At 40.7% G+C, this 17,376-nt stretch overlaps 2 protein-coding genes across 2 annotated transcripts; one reads left to right on the top strand and one right to left on the bottom strand.

Annotated features, from left to right (window-relative positions):
* Window positions 1-1,799: 1,799 nt before the first annotated feature.
* Window positions 1,800-2,959, bottom strand: LOC134626899 (mast cell protease 1A-like). Its single transcript, XM_063472792.1, has 5 exons — window positions 2,899-2,959; window positions 2,678-2,825; window positions 2,461-2,596; window positions 2,050-2,313; window positions 1,800-1,961 (listed from the first exon to the last, which is right to left on the bottom strand). The coding sequence occupies exons 1-5, from the start codon at window positions 2,957-2,959 to the stop codon at window positions 1,800-1,802; spliced, it is 771 nt and encodes a 256-aa protein (XP_063328862.1).
* A 3,920-nt stretch (window positions 2,960-6,879) lies between these two features.
* si:dkey-222f2.1 (keratin, type II cytoskeletal 8) lies at window positions 6,880-16,566 on the top strand. The gene is made up of 10 exons (XM_063472793.1): window positions 6,880-7,191; window positions 10,740-10,948; window positions 12,679-12,739; window positions 13,192-13,287; window positions 13,770-13,934; window positions 14,595-14,720; window positions 14,804-14,947; window positions 15,075-15,151; window positions 16,244-16,290; window positions 16,448-16,566. Exons 1-10 carry the CDS (start codon window positions 6,880-6,882, stop codon window positions 16,564-16,566), a joined length of 1,356 nt encoding a protein of 451 aa, XP_063328863.1.
* The last annotated feature ends 810 nt before the right edge of the window (window positions 16,567-17,376 follow it).

The raw sequence follows: 17,376 nt of genomic DNA on the forward strand, positions 1-17,376 counted from the left end.
CAAAGGAGTTTGCAAAGAAAAGCGTCTGGACTTCTTTAAGTTGCTTGAAGACGTTTCACCTCTCATCCGAGAAGCTTCTTCAGTTCTAAGGTCAAATGGCCGAGAGTCCCAGATTTAAACCAAGTGGGAGTATCCCCCCAAAGAGGGACAAAGGACCCCCTGGTGATCCTCTAATCACATGAGCCAAGGTGTGAAAGCGGGTGTGGGACCTAATCAGCCAGGGTTTCGGCTGTGCTCATCTATGTCCACTGTGAGCGACCATCTTTGAACAGAGGCAGTGGTTTACGACACCAACTGTCTGCCATCTATAATCCAGTTTTGAGTTCCCTCCCCAGACGCCTTAATGCCCACTCACATCTTGGGCCATCTGACCTCCGGAATTCACATGACAAGGTGGGGCCAGGTTTTACAATGAGCACAGCCGAAACCCTGGCTGATTAGGTCCCACACCCGCTTTCACACCTTGGCTCATGTGATTAGAGGATCACTTGTCCTTTTTATTTTGTGAGTTGGTTATTAGATGCCGCTCCAGCCAGCCGGAAAATGCCCCGCCCTCTCCTACCTGTGCCGCAAGCAGCAGGCGCACCTCACAAACGGAGGGCGCCCTTACTCCTAGCAAATGGGCGATAGAAAAACGATCGGTGGCTATGCCATTCCCAAAATGTGCTGGCATGATGTCGGGGCAGCAGGAGTACGAGCAACTTTTTTTTCCGATGCCCATGATGCCGCTCCCACCACGATGCCGCCCTGGGCAACCGCCCATGTCGCCCATATCAAAAACCGCTACTGCAAATACTATATCAGACTTGAAATTGAAAATATAAAACTAAACTATTTTTGATCAAAGCTTTTTAAAAAGAACTGGGGGGGGTTTTTTCTGGACTTTTTTTGGATGTCTCTCTCTGGCTATAGTTAAACCACAGGAACCACAGTTTCAAGTGTTCTCACAGTCACAGTCACAGTGAAACGAATGCTTTACTATTTGTTTTTTGTTTTTTTAATTTCAAACAGGAAACGGCCAAGGATTTAACAGACATTTGTCATATTCTGTCCACCACACATGGAAAAGAGACTTTTGGTCTAGCAGGGCCAGTCCATCCATCCATTTTCTTTACTGCGTATGCAAGCAGGGTCTCAGCAGTCTGGAGCATTTCTCACCTAATATTGTGTGAGAGGCAGGGTACACCCTCAACAAGCTGCCAGTGCATCAAAATATGGTGTGTTTCTGTGATGTAGGGTCTGTAACTAGGATCTTGAGGCAACTGTTGTTGTAGTTTGGTGCTGTATGAATAAAATTTAATTGAACTGAATTGAATGATGCACTGGTAACAAAAGAAAAGACTCTCACAGAGGTAAAACAGGGAGACCACAAGCCACATGAGAGTTGCCAGTTTACAGTCACAAATTACTCGACATGGATGTCTTAAAATTAAAAGTAGGTTAAATAAAACTGAGCACAGAAAAGCCCCAGAAGATTCTTACAGTGACATGACTGTGTTAACCACTGCAGCACCGGCTCACAGGAAATTTCTGTGCAAACCAAACATCAGATATGAATGTGCTACAAAAACAAGTTCGTTTTTTTTATCGCTAAAAAACATCAGTGAAACCAAACTAACTGAAAAAATGAGACATGATTTAAAAGTAGCTTCATTATTTTTTATTTCTAATTTAAGAGCAAGCAGGAATATCTTTGCAATACAGTAGAGATATCTTAAGCTGATTTACATTTATCCTGCAGATTACATACAGTATTATAATGCCAGATTTTGCAGATTGCACATTGTTACAGTGTATACTTAGCATTGCTTTTTATTCAGAATGTTTTTGATCCAGGAAAGGTGCTTTGATATATCTGTATAGACGTTGGGCCAATTTGGGTATTTACAGTTTCCTTTCAAGTTGAAAGACACAACACCGACTGCTGTTCCATTGCACACCAGAGGGCCACCAGAATCACCCTGTAAGGGGGAGGAAACTTGTTTTATTTATCTTTTATTTAATACTAGAAGTTAAGTGATACTTTCTTTAAAAGAACTGAGGACATACCTGGCAGAATCCATTCTTTGTGTCAGATCCTCCTGCACAGATAACACCTTTTGGAAGAGTAACTTTGGCTTTCAATTTTCTCTTACAGACATTAAGGTCAATAAGAGGCACATCCACCCATTTCAGCACATCAACAGCTTTGCCATTGGTTTCTGTGAAACCCCATCCAGCCACCTGACACTTTACATTGTCTTTTGCTTTAATCTCCTTCCTTGCCAGTTGTATCGGTTTCACTTTCTTGTCCAGTTGAAGTTTCCTCGAGAGCTAGAAGAAGCAAAAAAGGAAAAAAATAAAAGGACTGATAGAAACCAACTCTGGTGAAGTACCAAGTGGAGTTGTTGAAAGCAGTGATGCAGTTGATCTGTTTTTGATTGTGACTGTAATGATTCACATTCAAAGATATTTACTTACTTTGAGGAGCATGATGTCATTACCAGACTCAGCTTTGTCATATCGTGGGTGCTTGCATGTCTTTACACTGTATCTCATTTTGTTGTTATTAACCTTCTTTAGATTGTGGGTTCCAATTACAACCTCCATAGGAGAACTGAGCAAGTGAATATTAAGTAGGTGTTAGCTAGGGTTTTTTTGAGAAAAACAAATAAAAGTACACAGGTTGTTCACTTACTTTTTGTAACAATGTGCAGCCGTGAGCACAAAGTCTTCACTGACAAGAAATCCTCCACATACGTGTTTTCCATCGATCTGCACAGAGGTCATATACTGCATTGAGTTCTGTGGGACATTTTTGCCATTTATGATTTCACTTCCATGCCCTGCAAGAGTGAGAGGAAAAAAGTTAATGTAGGATTTTTTCAATAAATAAGTAATTACATTTTGCAATCTTACCATTTTGTCCAAGACATGTTAGAAGATAGACAAACATAAGATCGTGCACAGCATGCATCATCTTTTCAGCCTATCGTCTTTGAGGTGTTGAGTCAGACCCTTATATTCAGACTGTGGTTTTCATCTGCTTGCCCTTGACTTCTTACTTATATCGTTTCTGCATGAGTGCAACCTTTAAAAGGGTCGCTATGATGAGCCTGTGCGGTCAGTCAAACTGTGAGGCATCACAGACCATACTAATGTTTCAGTAAATACAACGCCTGTGGTTGTGCTGCCTGGAAAGAGCATGTTATGAGGCGCTTGTGACATTTTTTTGCCTCCTGCATCTATTGAGCGTTTTTCGTTTAAATGCCTCTCAAGGCTTTCAAAATGAAAAACCTAAACCCTTAGCCTGTTTGTGGGATGCTGTCACGGCAACGATAAACCCAATGCTAGATGAGTAGATGATGAGTAAGAAAAACCACACATACAAGCTTTAGGTTTGACTCTTTGTCCTCTTGCAGTTTCTTGCAGCTTCTGTTATGAAAAAACGCTTAAAGTCATTGAATCAGTCAACAATATAAACAAACAACAATGCTTATTTATTTCAGTAAGTAATCTGCATGTTGAAAAGTGGAATGAGGCAGTAATCTTATTGGCTGTTGGTTCGAAGACTTTCTTGTTTATGAAATGTGAAAATGAAGTTGGGTATTTGTAAATAATTTTCAGATAATAAGAACACATAAGGAAGTTGGAATACTGCGGAATAGAGTAATATATGATGCATGAAAGTAGCATTTACCAAAATACTTGCAAAAGAATTGCAGTCAAACGTTCCTAACCAGTTTGTTATGTACTAGTATCAATTTGGACATTTTTTATGTTTATAGGGATTTTTTTAAATCAGTGTAACTATCTACATGTGTTATATTTTTGCATGCTTTTTGAACAAAACATGGGAAACAAAAGCTAAATTAATAAGGGTGTAACTGGAAACATTACAAAAGGTGAGAGCAGCATTTAAAATGAAACTCTGAACAAACACGTGGTTGTGCCACAGAATGACTCAGCATGATCATAATCAGATCACAATCTGATTGGTGTTTTCTGATAAGTGAGGCTGTGGAAATAAGAACTTCTGCTGTCAAAGGGGATGGGCATTTAAAGGTTTTGCTATTGACAGTTCTCTCTTGTTTTCTCTGTTCATGCATACCACCAGATATGTAGCCACATCAAATGAATTTAAGGTGGCTGTGAAGGATGTTTAAAAAAAACAGAACAAAGAAATGTTCTTTGGTGCAGAGCGCCGTGATGCAACACTTAAACCAAATCTAAACCACAGTTTCCAGCAGCAGAGTTAAGGGTTTGTCATGAGCATGCCTGTATCCTCTCAACACAGCCTGGAGCTTGTCAAGCTTAGAATCTAGCATGTTTTTTAGGGTTTTTGCACAGATGCATTGTGGATACACCTGATGAAAAACTAACAGGAAACCATGGTGCTAAACACAGACAGCATGAAAGGCAGCTGTAACTACCACAATTTTCTGAAATCTTGTTTTGACATTTCAAGATTATACTGTCAGAAAAAAAATAGGTCTGCTTAACTTGTCAGTCACAAGTCATTAGCCAATGAGCTTAACACTGACAATCCTCCTTTCTTAAACATCGCATGACAAAATTTATAAAATAAACTTAAAGTTTTATTCAGTGTGACCACAGAGAAGTGACTGAGCCCATCAGCTCAACAGGAAAGTGTCGGGTACATCTGTGTGGCAGGCACAGGAGGACCCAAGGCATTATCTAAAGGACTGAGCTTTATGGCTCAAAAATCAATCCAAGACGCTCACCTGCAGAGGCCAACAGTGAGATCAAGTAATCCGGAAGCTAACCAGTCGGCCAGTGACTGAAATAGAGGAACTCTGGAGGCTGGCGTTGGGAGAAGAAACAGGGCTCTTCTGGAGACTGGCGAAGAAGTGGGAGAAGACGAGGGTTTGACAGAGGGCTGACATCAGCAGTAACGGTGACCTTCTGGAGGCAAGTTGGAGGTGAACAAAACCTCACAGGTGGCAGGATGCGACACCAGCCGTGGTGACAGTGACTGAATCACTCTGGACAGACAAACTGACAAGGTTGGCCAGCAACTAAGCTGGAGTCCTGCCTTTAGCCAGGCAGAAGGCCGGCAACGTTGGGGATTGGGGCAACCTCCTGGAAGTCAGCAGCAACAGCAAAATCGATGGGACTTTATTTTTTCCAGCCTGTAAGCTACTTAGATCGTTAATAAGCTGTGTTTAGCTTACACACTGTTTTATTTATTCTATCTGTGAGGCCAGATGGCTGAACAAGATGCCGCTGGTTCTGCCTCACTGCTTTGAAATCAGTTAAAATCTGTGCATTTGTGGAAACAGAGCTAGCATAAGCAAGTATCCAAGTAACCTTATGTAACTTCTGTGATCATGTTAACAAATAAGGTTTTTCTTACTAAGCACTTTGGCCAAAATGTGTGACACAGAGGAGTTAGAGTGGCATATGAAAAGGTCAGCCGGTCTTCCTGTGCTTCCTTTTCTCTTTCTTCTCATCTCTCAGCTGCTCACAACAAATGGTTTACCCTCCCTGATCCAGGATCTGCTGCAGGTTTCTTCTTGTTAAAAGTGTTTTCCTTTCCACTGTCACCAGGTGCTTGCTGACAGAGGATTGTTTCATTGTTTAGGTGTCTTTTCTTATAAAGTTTCAGGGCTTTTATGTTCCAATATCCTGTTTTTGTGATTTGGTACTACATAAAAAAGTGAATGGAAATGAATTCCAGGCTCCACTATTTTCAGGTTAATATCTATGAGAAAACCTGGTCGACTGGACAAACAAACCTTACCCAGTTGTTTTGCCAACTCACCACGTTAATTTTTCCATTAATATTTTAATTTCACTTTCAGATATTGACTACAAACCTTTTTTTCTGTGAATTTTAGGTGTTTTCTTCATGTAGTATTTCTGCTTTCACAAAAGGTGCAGTTCTAAAAACATTCTTCCAGCACTGCTGTCTGTCTGCTAATAGTTTATACTTTGATGATGAGTACTGATGTAATAATGTTATAGAGGTCCTCAGCCAGGAAGGATTGCAGCAAGGTGAAGATGCCCATGCACGGTGCAGCAAGATGCATGAGGCTTGTCTTTCTGTAAAAGTCACCACGTGTCGCTTATACTGAGCAGGTTTAGAAGACCACAGAACACAGCAATGTACTTCAGTGTTGCTCTATGTTCCAACCGATGACCTCTTTCTATGTCTGAAATGTGCCTTGACAAACCACTGACACCACAGTTTGAACAGCCGAGTTAACGTTCCCACCAGTTATGAAACTAGAACAAACAGCTGTCTAAATTATTTTCAATAAATCTCATAATTGACCCAAATTATATATTTCATTTGAAGTAGTAAGTCAAAGAAGAAAACTACATTAGAGATCAACACTTTAACACGTACAACTGGCTTGCTGCATTAGCAATGTTCGGGCCACTGAAACTATAGAAACACCAACATGTTCTCAGGTCAGTTAACCTTCCCGAGGCAATAAAGTGAGAAAAAAAAGGAGGAAAATTGACACAAAAACAAGAAGACTGACCTTTTGTCTTCAGTGTATCACATCAGCAAAAGGGGAAGTTCACAATTTGTCCCAAGTCTCCTCTTTAGATTGTTAAAATGCTGCAAACTAAGAGTTTTTTGGCCTAAAAAATCGTAAACACTGGATATATTACACCACAGCTCTGTTGTGTCCCTGCTTCTCTCCTCCTCTTCTGACTCCACCCTGGGGAGGTTTAAATGGTCATGAGACACCTGAGACACCTTACTGTGTTCAGACATCCTGCACTCACCTGTTTCACTTCTCTTTCTGCTTCTGTCGTCCATTTTCTGCTCAGTCCAATTCAAATTTCATCATCTCTCTCTGTCATCTCCTGCCAATTCAATCATTTATCAGCTGTTTTTCATCTAATCCTCCATCCCGCTTCATCATGAGTCTGAGTCGTACCAAGCGAATCAGCTCCAGTAACTCAGTTCGGAGCAGCAGCGGCTCGAGGAGGCTGAGTGGTTTCGGTCCGGTTCAGGGAGGTTTCAGTGGCATCTCCCTCAGCAGCAGTTCTTTGTATGCGGGCACCAACGGGCATCACCATGGCCTGGGGGCTCCGCTGGCATCCCTGTCCGTCAACAAGAGCCTGCTGGCTCCTCTCAACCTGGAGATCGATCCAAACCTGTCCATGAGTCGAGCCCACGAGAAGGAGCAGATCAAGAGCCTCAACAACCGCTTTGCAACCTTCATTGATAAGGTAAAGGGACCACTGCTGAGGCTGGTTCAGAAATTATTATTAAGTATTTTGATAATTTATGAAGAAAATATACATTATAGTTTCCAAACCTTTATCATTCCTCTTATCTAAACATCACACAGCTGTAAAGTATAAAAATACATCTTTAGGTTTAGATTACTTCAGAGTGGTACTAATACAGGTACTAAAAAGCTCGAGCAGCTTCAGCTGTAACTTCTTCAGTTTGAATGAAAAACTGACTCAATGTAAAAGGAAATTAAGCTGCTGTTTTATTACAATTTCAAACTAATTATCTACACCAAGTTCAGTTTACACTTGTTTTTCATGCAGCAGAGGAACATAACACTGTACAGCTCAAAGAACTGTTATAAAGATATAAAGTGTTCAGCCAGGTTCTGCATTAGTTGTGTATATTTTACAATTTTACATTTCATGCAAGTTTTTAAATGACATTTATTTTTCATATTGTGTATTTGTGACTCATCCCTTTTCTCACCACCAATATTGTGCATTTATTTCCATTAATCTGTAGTATTAGAATTATTATTTTATGCCTTTTTTAATTTATTGTGTTCAGTCTAAAGTTCAGATCAGTCTCTTCTTCTTGCTGTTTGCTTTGTCCGAATTTATTGGAGAACATTTATAGGAGATGGTTAAACATTATTGGGCTGGCAGCAGTAATCACTTACACATTTTATTAAAAATACATTTGTGGAAAAGCTGTTTTAAGGTTGCATCATTGTGGCTTTTGCAGCTATTTTTAAACCTCTTGTTTATGAACAATGCAGATGAACTTCGACATGCCCAGGATATCAAGATTGTGCATTTATGATTCTGTGGATTTATTAGACATGTTATGAAAAAGCTGCAGCCTTGTTGGCTAATTGAAAGTAGAAATAACATTATCATGGGCAGCATATATAGGACCCTAAGTTTTTATTCTAAGTGTTATGAAAAAGCAAATAGGGGAGTAAATGTGAATGAGAAGATGCCTTGTTGAAGTTCCTGAAGGACACAGGCTGCACACATTTCCCACCGAAGGAGCAATCGGCCCTGTGATAACACTGGACATCGATACCCTACTTAGGGAACATCTCTGCTTTCTCACGGAGTAGGTAACACTTTCACAATAGAGGCTTTGTTGGCTTCTCACATCAGCGGAGATTCACTTCAGGCGTACAGAAACAGAGAGCTGAGCTGGACGGAAGCCCGTTTGTCCAAATGTGCAAAATAAACCTCCTGTTTTTTTGAGCTATGTGAATGTTGGCATAGTTTCCCAAAGATAATGTGGATCAGAAAGGTTGTTAAAGATCTTTGATATTGTCTGATGTCCTGTACCTCTATTACTTTTGTGCACATTCAAAGAAATGTACGGAGAACTTTATGCCAAAAAATATGCAAATATTTTTGTGAAGATTCAATTAGTAAATAAAACATATTAATAAGAAGAATTTTTGTTCAGTTCTATGAAGACATCAATAACAATGACATCAATAACAAATCTAAGGTAATGATTTAATATCTCTTGAAGCAGCTAAAAGTGTGTAAATTGTAGCTAAAAAACTAAAAAATCACCAAAACATCTTCATTTTAAATGCTTTTGGGGTTTATTTGATATTTTGTGTGTGCAGTTCTGCAGAGCTGTAAAATAAAACCAGACAGTCTATCCACCGAATAAGACAAAATATTGTGAATGTTCATAGAAAACATTTGGAAACACTGTCCATTCGTCTCCGTAAATGAGATGGATTATGTGACTTCCCCCACACAAAGAGTCCTTGTCCTTAGAGACCTTCAGATGCAGAAACTCATGAGAGTCAACCTGGCTTTTAAAAAGTGTCTAGCCCAGTTTTCCCCCTCTTTGTTCATTTATCCAAGATTGGATTTCTGCTTAACCTGGGATTAAAATATGGAGGCCTAAAAATAACCCCCTTACTGATTATGACAATTACTAAAATGCAAAGTTGAGTGAATTGATAAATAAACTGACCTTACAGTTACGACTATAATCCAATCCTACTTGGGAGGAACTCTTTAAATTAAATATTACTGAGCTGCTTCTCTCATGCAGAGAAGTAATTAGTGAAATGCATCAGGAAGACAACGTTTCACTTGTTGTAAGACGATGACTCCAGCACGTCAGTGAACATCAAAGTTGGAGTTAAACATCTGGGATTAAATGGTCATTTACTGCATGAATGTATGGCACTGGGATGCTGGATATTCAAGCTATCTGTCCCATTTCCGTCCCATTGAGTTCAATTTGTAACCTGATAGATCAGACTAGACACGGTATGGTTGTGTCTCAGAGGGAGGTTATTCTGTCATGAACAGAACACAGGCTTTGTGTTGGAAGGTATAATAGGCGCTGGATGTGCCTGGCTGCAGGTAGGAAACACGAGCTGGGCAAGTTACAGGCCTGGAATACAATCAGGTGTTGACACTGAGCTCGAGCTGGTTATCTGCTGGAGTGATGACATTCCTCTGTGCATTATTCTGGAGCTGCTGCTGATGATTGCAGTCTTTATTGGTTAAACAGCTGGTTATTTTCTTAATAACAATAAGCAGTTAGTTGAAAATCTAAAGAGATTCAATGTAGAAGCAGAAATTATTTAAGAAAAAAGCAATAACTCTATTTATTAACTGAAAGCATTTTTCTGATGATTGTGAAAAACAAGGTTGAGAATTAATTGTCAGCAACAACAACAGTGTCGTAATACAGCAATTAGGCAATACATTACAAAAGAGCAATGACCCATACAATCCACCTATGTGCTGTAATAGCCATTTTCCAAATGTTAAGAAACACTGGGGGTAATAGTGCCTTTAAAAGAGTTTAAATTCCTTCCGCAGAATGATCAGTGCAGAGTTCTGCTGTCTATGAAGAAAGGTGGCTTACGTATGAACATAGACGTTGTAGCAGTTGTAGCTTGGCCACTACACCAAAGTTAACTAGACTAAAAGTTGTCTATGGAGCTTGAAGGAGTGAAACCTAGCCCCACCCTATCATGTGAGTGGAGGTGGGGCTAGGTTTCACAGTGGTTTTCACAGGTTTCACAATGAGCTCACCCGAAACCCTGGCTGATTGTGACCCACACCCGTTTTCACACCTTGGCTCATGTGATTATGTAGAGGATCATCAGGGGGTCCTTTTATTCCTCTTTGGGGGGATACTCCCAATGGGTTTAAATCTGGGACTCTCCACCATGTGACCCTAAAACTGATTTAACCAAAAGGAATCAATGGCACAGACATAGTGTAGGTCCAGTTCAGAGACTGTAATGAGAGGGTGGATAGCTGGTGCCCGTGTTGGAATAATGAAAGCTCCACTAATAAGATGCCCACTGGAAGACCTGACTGTATCGTCTCAGATGACATAGCTCTAGACTTTCCAAGAGTTGTTATGTTGATAAACATCTTATAATAGAGTCACTTTTGTTTTCTAGCTGTTCCTTCAATCCTGATGATCAGAAACAAAAAGTGATTATGACAAACCTTCACCGTGTCTTTGAAAATGCTAAGTGATCTGTGTCCTCTTCCCTCACCAGGTACGGTATCTGGAGCAGCAGAATAAGATGCTTGAGACAAAATTGGAGCTGCTGCAGGGTCAGGGGGTCAGCCGATCTAATGTGGAACCCCTGTTTGAGGCCTACATGGCAGGTCTGAGGCGCCAGATGGACCTGGTCAACAATGACAAAACTAAGCTGGATGGGGAGCTGAGAAACATGCAGGGTCTGGTAGAGGACTACAAGCACAAGTAAAAAATGACACTTTAGAGTTTTCAGCTACCCAGGTGTATGACCTGCATGGCTGAGAACCTACAGACATACACAGGTGTACAGTGGGGCAAAAAAGTATTTAGTCAGCCACCGATTGTGCAAGTGCCCCCACCTAAAATGATGACAGAGGCCAGTAATTTGCACCAGAGGTACACGTCAACTGTGAGAGACAGAATGTGAAAAAAAAATCCATGAATACACATGGTAGGATTTGTAAAGAATTTATCCGAAAATCAGGGTGGCAAATAAGTATTTGGTCACCTTAAACATGGAAAATCTCTGGCTCCCACAGACCTGTAACGTCTTCTGTAAGACGCTTTGCTGTCCCCCACTCGTTACCTGTATGAATGGCACCTGTTCGAATTCATCATCTGTATAAAAGACACCTGTCCACAGCCTCAAACAGTCAGACTCCAAACTCCGCCATGGCCAAGACCAAAGAGCTCTCGAAGGACACCAGGAAAAGTATTGTAGACCTGCACCAGGCTGGGAAGAGTGAATCTACAATAGGCAAGCAGCTTGGTGTGAAAAAATCAACTGTAGGAGCAATCATCAGAAAATGGAAGACATACAAGACCACTGATAATCTCCCACGATCTGGGGCTCCACGCAAGATCTCATCCCGTGGGGTCAAAATGATCATGAGAACGGTGAGCAAAGATCCCAGAACCACACGGGGGGACCTGGTGAATGACCTGCAGAGAGCTGGGACCAAAGTAACAAAGGTCACCATCAGTAACACACTAAAACGGCAGGGAATCAGATCCCGCAGTGCCAGACGTGTTCCGCTGCTGAAGCCAGTGCATGTCCAGGCCCGTCTGAAGTTTGCCAGAGAGCACATGGATGATACAGCAGAGGATTGGGAGAATGTCATGTGGTCAGATGAAACCAAAGTAGAACTTTTTGGTATAAACTCAACTCGTCGTGTTTGGAGGACGAAGAATACTGAGTTGCATCCCAAGAACACCATACCTACTGTGAAGCATGGGGGTGGAAACATCATGCTATGGGGCTGTTTTTCTGCCAAGGGGACAGGACGACTGATCCGTGTTAAGGACAGAATGAATGGGGCCATGTATCGTGAGATTTTGAGCCAAAACCTCCTTCCATCAGTGAGAACTTTGAAGATGAAACGCGGCTGGGTCTTCCAACATGACAATGATCCAAAACACACCGCCCGGGCAACAAAGGAGTGGCTCCGTAAGAAGCATTTGAAAGTCCTGGAGTGGCCTAGCCAGTCTCCAGACCTCAACCCCATAGAAAATCTGTGGCGGGAGTTGAAAGTCCGTGTTGCTCGCCGACAGCCCCAAAACATCACTGCTCTCGAGAAGATCTGCATGGAGGAATGGGCCAAAATACCAGCTACTGTGTGTGCAAACCTGGTAAAGACCTATAGTAAACGTTTGACCTCTGTTATTGCCAACAAAGGTTATGTTACAAAGTATTGAGTTGTATTTTTGTTATTGACCAAATACTTATTTGCCACCCTGATTTACGAATAAATTCTTTACAAATCCTACCATGTGTATTCATGGATTTTTTTTTCACATTCTGTCTCTCACAGTTGACGTGTACCTCTGGTGCAAATTACTGGCCTCTGTCATCATTTTAGGTGGGGGCACTTGCACAATCGGTGGCTGACTAAATACTTTTTTGCCCCACTGTATGTTTTATTGTAATAAAATACCCTGTTCTCTCCCTGTCACAGATATGAAGATGAAATTAACAAGAGAAACAACCTGGAGAACGACTTTGTTATCTTAAAAAAGGTTGGCATATAGACACATCCGTTCATGTTCATTCATACAGGTGTGGCGAGTAATACAAGCCCCTCTATTGTCCTTCCTCATTGTCCAGATTTTCTCTCCTGTATTCTCACATGTAGAATCCATAAATAATTTAGCAACTTTCCTGTGAAGCTGTGCGAGCAGCATCTTGTGTCATTACTTAGACATTACAGTAATCTAGGCAAAGATTTCTGACTTCATACTATAAGTTTCCGAACTTTTCTGGCTCCAACTTTGGGTCTCAAATTGCTCTTTAAAAGAAGTCAAAATACATTATTTTGTGGTCTGCACACATATCTTCAAAGTTTTCTTAATCTGAATAAACAAAACCCTGCTCATTGTTCTTCCTGATGACTCAAACAAAGTGCAGGGGATAATTGAACACAAAAATCTGTGTCTTCTAATCAGTTGTGTGTTTCCCTGTGTGTTTTTAGGATGTAGATTCAGCCTATTTGGTCAAGGCTGATCTGGAGGATAAGGTCGGAGCTTTGACTGATGAAATAAACTTCCTGCGTAACGTGTATGAGGAGGTAAACAAAGGTCCTCATTCTTCGCGTATTTCTGGATTTTCACACTCTTCCTTTCAGGTTTCCAGTTGTTTCTCGGATAAAGCTACAGTTTCCACTTGGTTCATTGTTCTGTTTTATATCATGACACACTGGAGAGTCAACTTTAAACACTGTCTGCCTTTGAAATGCTTTTTATGCCAAACATTTATTACTGTTGATCGTGTTGTCAACTGACTTCTCAAGAGATCTTCATTGTTAAATTAATAAAAATAAAACACATTAAATCACCAGAGAGATTTTCAGACCACTGAAGTATCACTGAAACAGGCCCAGACATGCAGTGTGTCTTACCTGTTGCATATTAGCAACATGTAAAATATTTTTATTATCGTTTTTTCCACGGGGTGGCACAAGTACAGGAAGATACATGAGACAATAGTTGATCTTGGGGGTTTTTATACTGTCACTGACTGCTTCTTTTTTATTTCTCTTAACTTGACCAGGAGCTGCGTGAGCTGCAAGCAAGCATCAAAGATACCTCAGTTGTGGTGCAGATGGACAACAGCCGCAGTCTGAACATGGAGCAGATTGTAGCTGAGGTCAAATCTCAGTATGAGGAGATTGCAGCCCGCAGTCGAGAGGAAGCAGAGGCCTGGTACAAGAATAAGGTAAAGGAGAGAAAACAGGATGATCCCTGGACCAAAGGAGCGACGCTAACAACACAAACTCTTTACAGTCACTTATTTAAGCAGCTGTAAGAGTTCCCCTGCATAAACATGTGTCCTGTTACGCTCCAGTTCTAGATTTTGAACTGTACAAGAGTAGCTTTTCCAGGACTCAAAGTAACTGTTTTAGCTCTTCTCCCTTTAAGACAACTTTCTCCTGACTGGCTGCCCCACACAAAGCTTCTGTGTCTGAGATGAAAACATCAGGAGCATTTGCTCACTGACATCCTGCAGAACCGATGGTTGAAAATAGTCTGAAACTAAGTGTTTAGAGCAGTCTGTAGTCCATCCATCCATGTATCCAATTCAAGGTGGAAAGGCGGGGTACACCCAGAGAGGTCATCAGTCTATTGCGGGCTAACACAAAAAAGAGACAATTCACACCTGTGGCCAGTTAACCAAACTTGCATGTCTTTGGACTGTGAGGTGATTCCACAGTACCTGGACAGAACCCACACACGCACAGAAAAACAGGCAAACATCACACAGAAAGGTCCCAGGCATAATCTTCAGTGCTAACACTGCACATCCACGATTCCCTCCTTTACATAAAATAATTTTCTTTTGCGGTCCTCGTACCATTAACAGCTATTCTGTTTGCAGTTTGACCAAATGTCAGTCCAGGCCAGCCAGTTTGGGGACGAGCTCCGCATCGTGAAGGGAGAGATCGCCGAGATCAACCGACTGATCAGCCGCCTGCAGAGCGAGATAGAAGCGGTCAAAGCACAGGTACACATGGAAGCAACATTAAACTCAGAAAAATGCACTTCAGGTCCATCATGGATGATCGCTTGTTCTCTTCCTCTCTTCAGCGTGCCAGTCTGGAGAACCAGCTGGCTGAGGCGGAGGAACGTGGAGAGCTTGCCGTGAAAGAAGCCAAAGCTCGGATCAGAGACCTGGAGGAAGCTCTGCAGAGATCCAAACAGGATATGGCTCGACAGCTCCGGGAGTATCAGGTGAGTCAAGAGAAGACATGAATGGAAAATATAAACTATAAGTAGAAACAAAGGATAGACAAGAAAACATAGAACATACGTGAAGTGAAATTATGTGAAGTGAAATTGATTCTGTCTTCACCTGCAGGACCTGATGAACTTGAAACTGGCTCTGGACATTGAGATCGCCACCTACAGGAAGCTGCTGGAAGGAGAGGAGGACAGGTGGTTATGGTTATTCCATTCAGACTCTACCACTGCAGAGAGTTCACCAGAATATACATCCTTCCAAACCAATAAGAATAAATTGCGAGGGGCTTATCTACAATGTTACTTGCATAATCTTATGTTTGCTGACTCTGACTAAATGTAAACTACTTCATAAACCATTTCTTTATTTGTGTATACTCCTGGATGGAGTATGCATGGATGTGTGTATCCTTGAGCCTGACTTTCACCATTATGACCATCATTAGGGTAATTTTAGTTCGATGCTTGATTTACTGGAATGAGATTGGCAGTGACACACTGACACTGAGACTAAGAGTGATTAAATTAAAAATTGATATTATGGATAAAAATATTCATATGATAATTTTGTAAATTAAACAGCTTCACAAAAATGTGATGTTGCTGTAGATGAGTGAATGAAGCAGGGAGCTAAATTCTTTTTCGATTTTTTATATACTCTGTTTTTGTTCCTGCACCCAAATTTCCCCTCAGAAAACCTCTGAATACAAAGAAAATGTTGCAATAAATAACTTTTTTTTTAATTTTTCGGTGTGCCACAATAATAATAATGTAGTTTAAATCTTAAATTAATAATTAGAAACAGTGGAAACAGACAAGGATCTGATTCCAATGGAAAGGTTTTTTGTATTGCTAACACCTAGTTCCTGTTTGTCTTTATTGTGTGAATGCCGTAAGGTTCAGCTCTTTCTGCTAATGCCAGATAAACCTTTTGGTGCTCATGACTTGTATACTTTTTGCTGATAGACCATTTTGCAGCTCTTTGTTTCCCAGATGAAGCCGGAGATTTATCATGATTTATTCGTCCACCCATTTTCTTCTGTGTATCTAATTCAAGGTCAACGGGGCTATCATACCCCAAGGAGCGATAATAGAGACATCAGTGAGAACTACACCAGGCTGAAATGAAACAGAATTTGGGTTAATGTTAGCTTAGAGTGCCCTCTACAGGTGGGAATGTGACACCACATGGTTACAGCCCAGGATGGAACAGAAGAGTTAGAGTCCACAAAAGTGAAATATAAATAACCTCTTTTTCTTTTCTTTTTTTCTTTTTTGCCTCTGCAGACTTGGACAACAGTCTATCCTCAACATCCAGCCCATCTCCAACTACAGTAAGTGTCAAACACTAAGGCAGTTTAGTGTATGAATATGAATGTTTTTACATGACTTAGCCCTTGATGCTCTGGACTGAGAGGTTACATTAATAAAGACAGAGAATTTGTATTTTATGAAATTCTGTCTTACACATCTTCCTGTATTTTTCTTCAGGTTTCTCTTCAAGTACTAAAAGCACTAATGGCTACCAAAGTGCCTCCAGCTCTCCTGCCCCGAAGCTGCTGATAAAGACAATTGAGACCAGAGATAACAGCAGATACAGCATTCACTGAGAGCACACTCACTGGTCCGCTGTGATTTCTAAAAGCTGTCTCTAAATGTGTGAGGGGCTCCACGGGGCATTTCATTACTTTACTTAGAATAATGGAAACACAAATGATGTAAATGACAAAACCGAGTGGGAGTAGTCCTGGGGTTTGTTGTTAGTTTCTAATACTGTTAAGGATTTAAATGTGTTTAGTTTAGTGTGCTGAGTAGTCTAGCTTTAATCATATGAGGTTTTGATAACCACTGTGGTAGAGTGCTGTGTTATTTACTGTCTAATATGTACTGAGATTATAAGGTCATACGACTCTTGGAGTTTAGAGTTTAGGATAGCTGGTTATAAAGAGATTTTTTTGATGCTACTATAAAGAACATTAGCTTTCTTTATCTACAGAAGTAGTTTAGCTTGAGGGGGGTAAGTTACTTTTTCGTTGCTTTTAAAAATAAAGTGATCATAAACAAAAATGTTCCTGAGTTTTTATTCTTTCCTGTTTCTGAAACTTCTGTAAAAGCAAAAATAATCCAAAGTATAACAAACACCATGCTAATCATACATCACATTTGATTTATTTATATTGATGTCTCTGTCACGTTGCTACACACAGACTCAGCATTTCAGAGGACCCACAAATATGTGCTATTTTTATACAGTCAGCCCCATGTTCCCCTTTTTCAATGTGATTAAGCATCACTGTTACAAAAGACAGTTAAAATTAATATACCCAGAGTTAACAATATACAGTATCTGAAAATACTAGAGGCCCTGCTGAGGTTAGAGGTTTGTAAAACAAACAACTACATACCTTTCAATCCATCCA

Source organism: Pelmatolapia mariae, linkage group LG5 (genome assembly GCF_036321145.2).
Source record: "Pelmatolapia mariae isolate MD_Pm_ZW linkage group LG5, Pm_UMD_F_2, whole genome shotgun sequence".
NCBI lineage: Eukaryota > Metazoa > Chordata > Actinopteri > Cichliformes > Cichlidae > Pelmatolapia > Pelmatolapia mariae.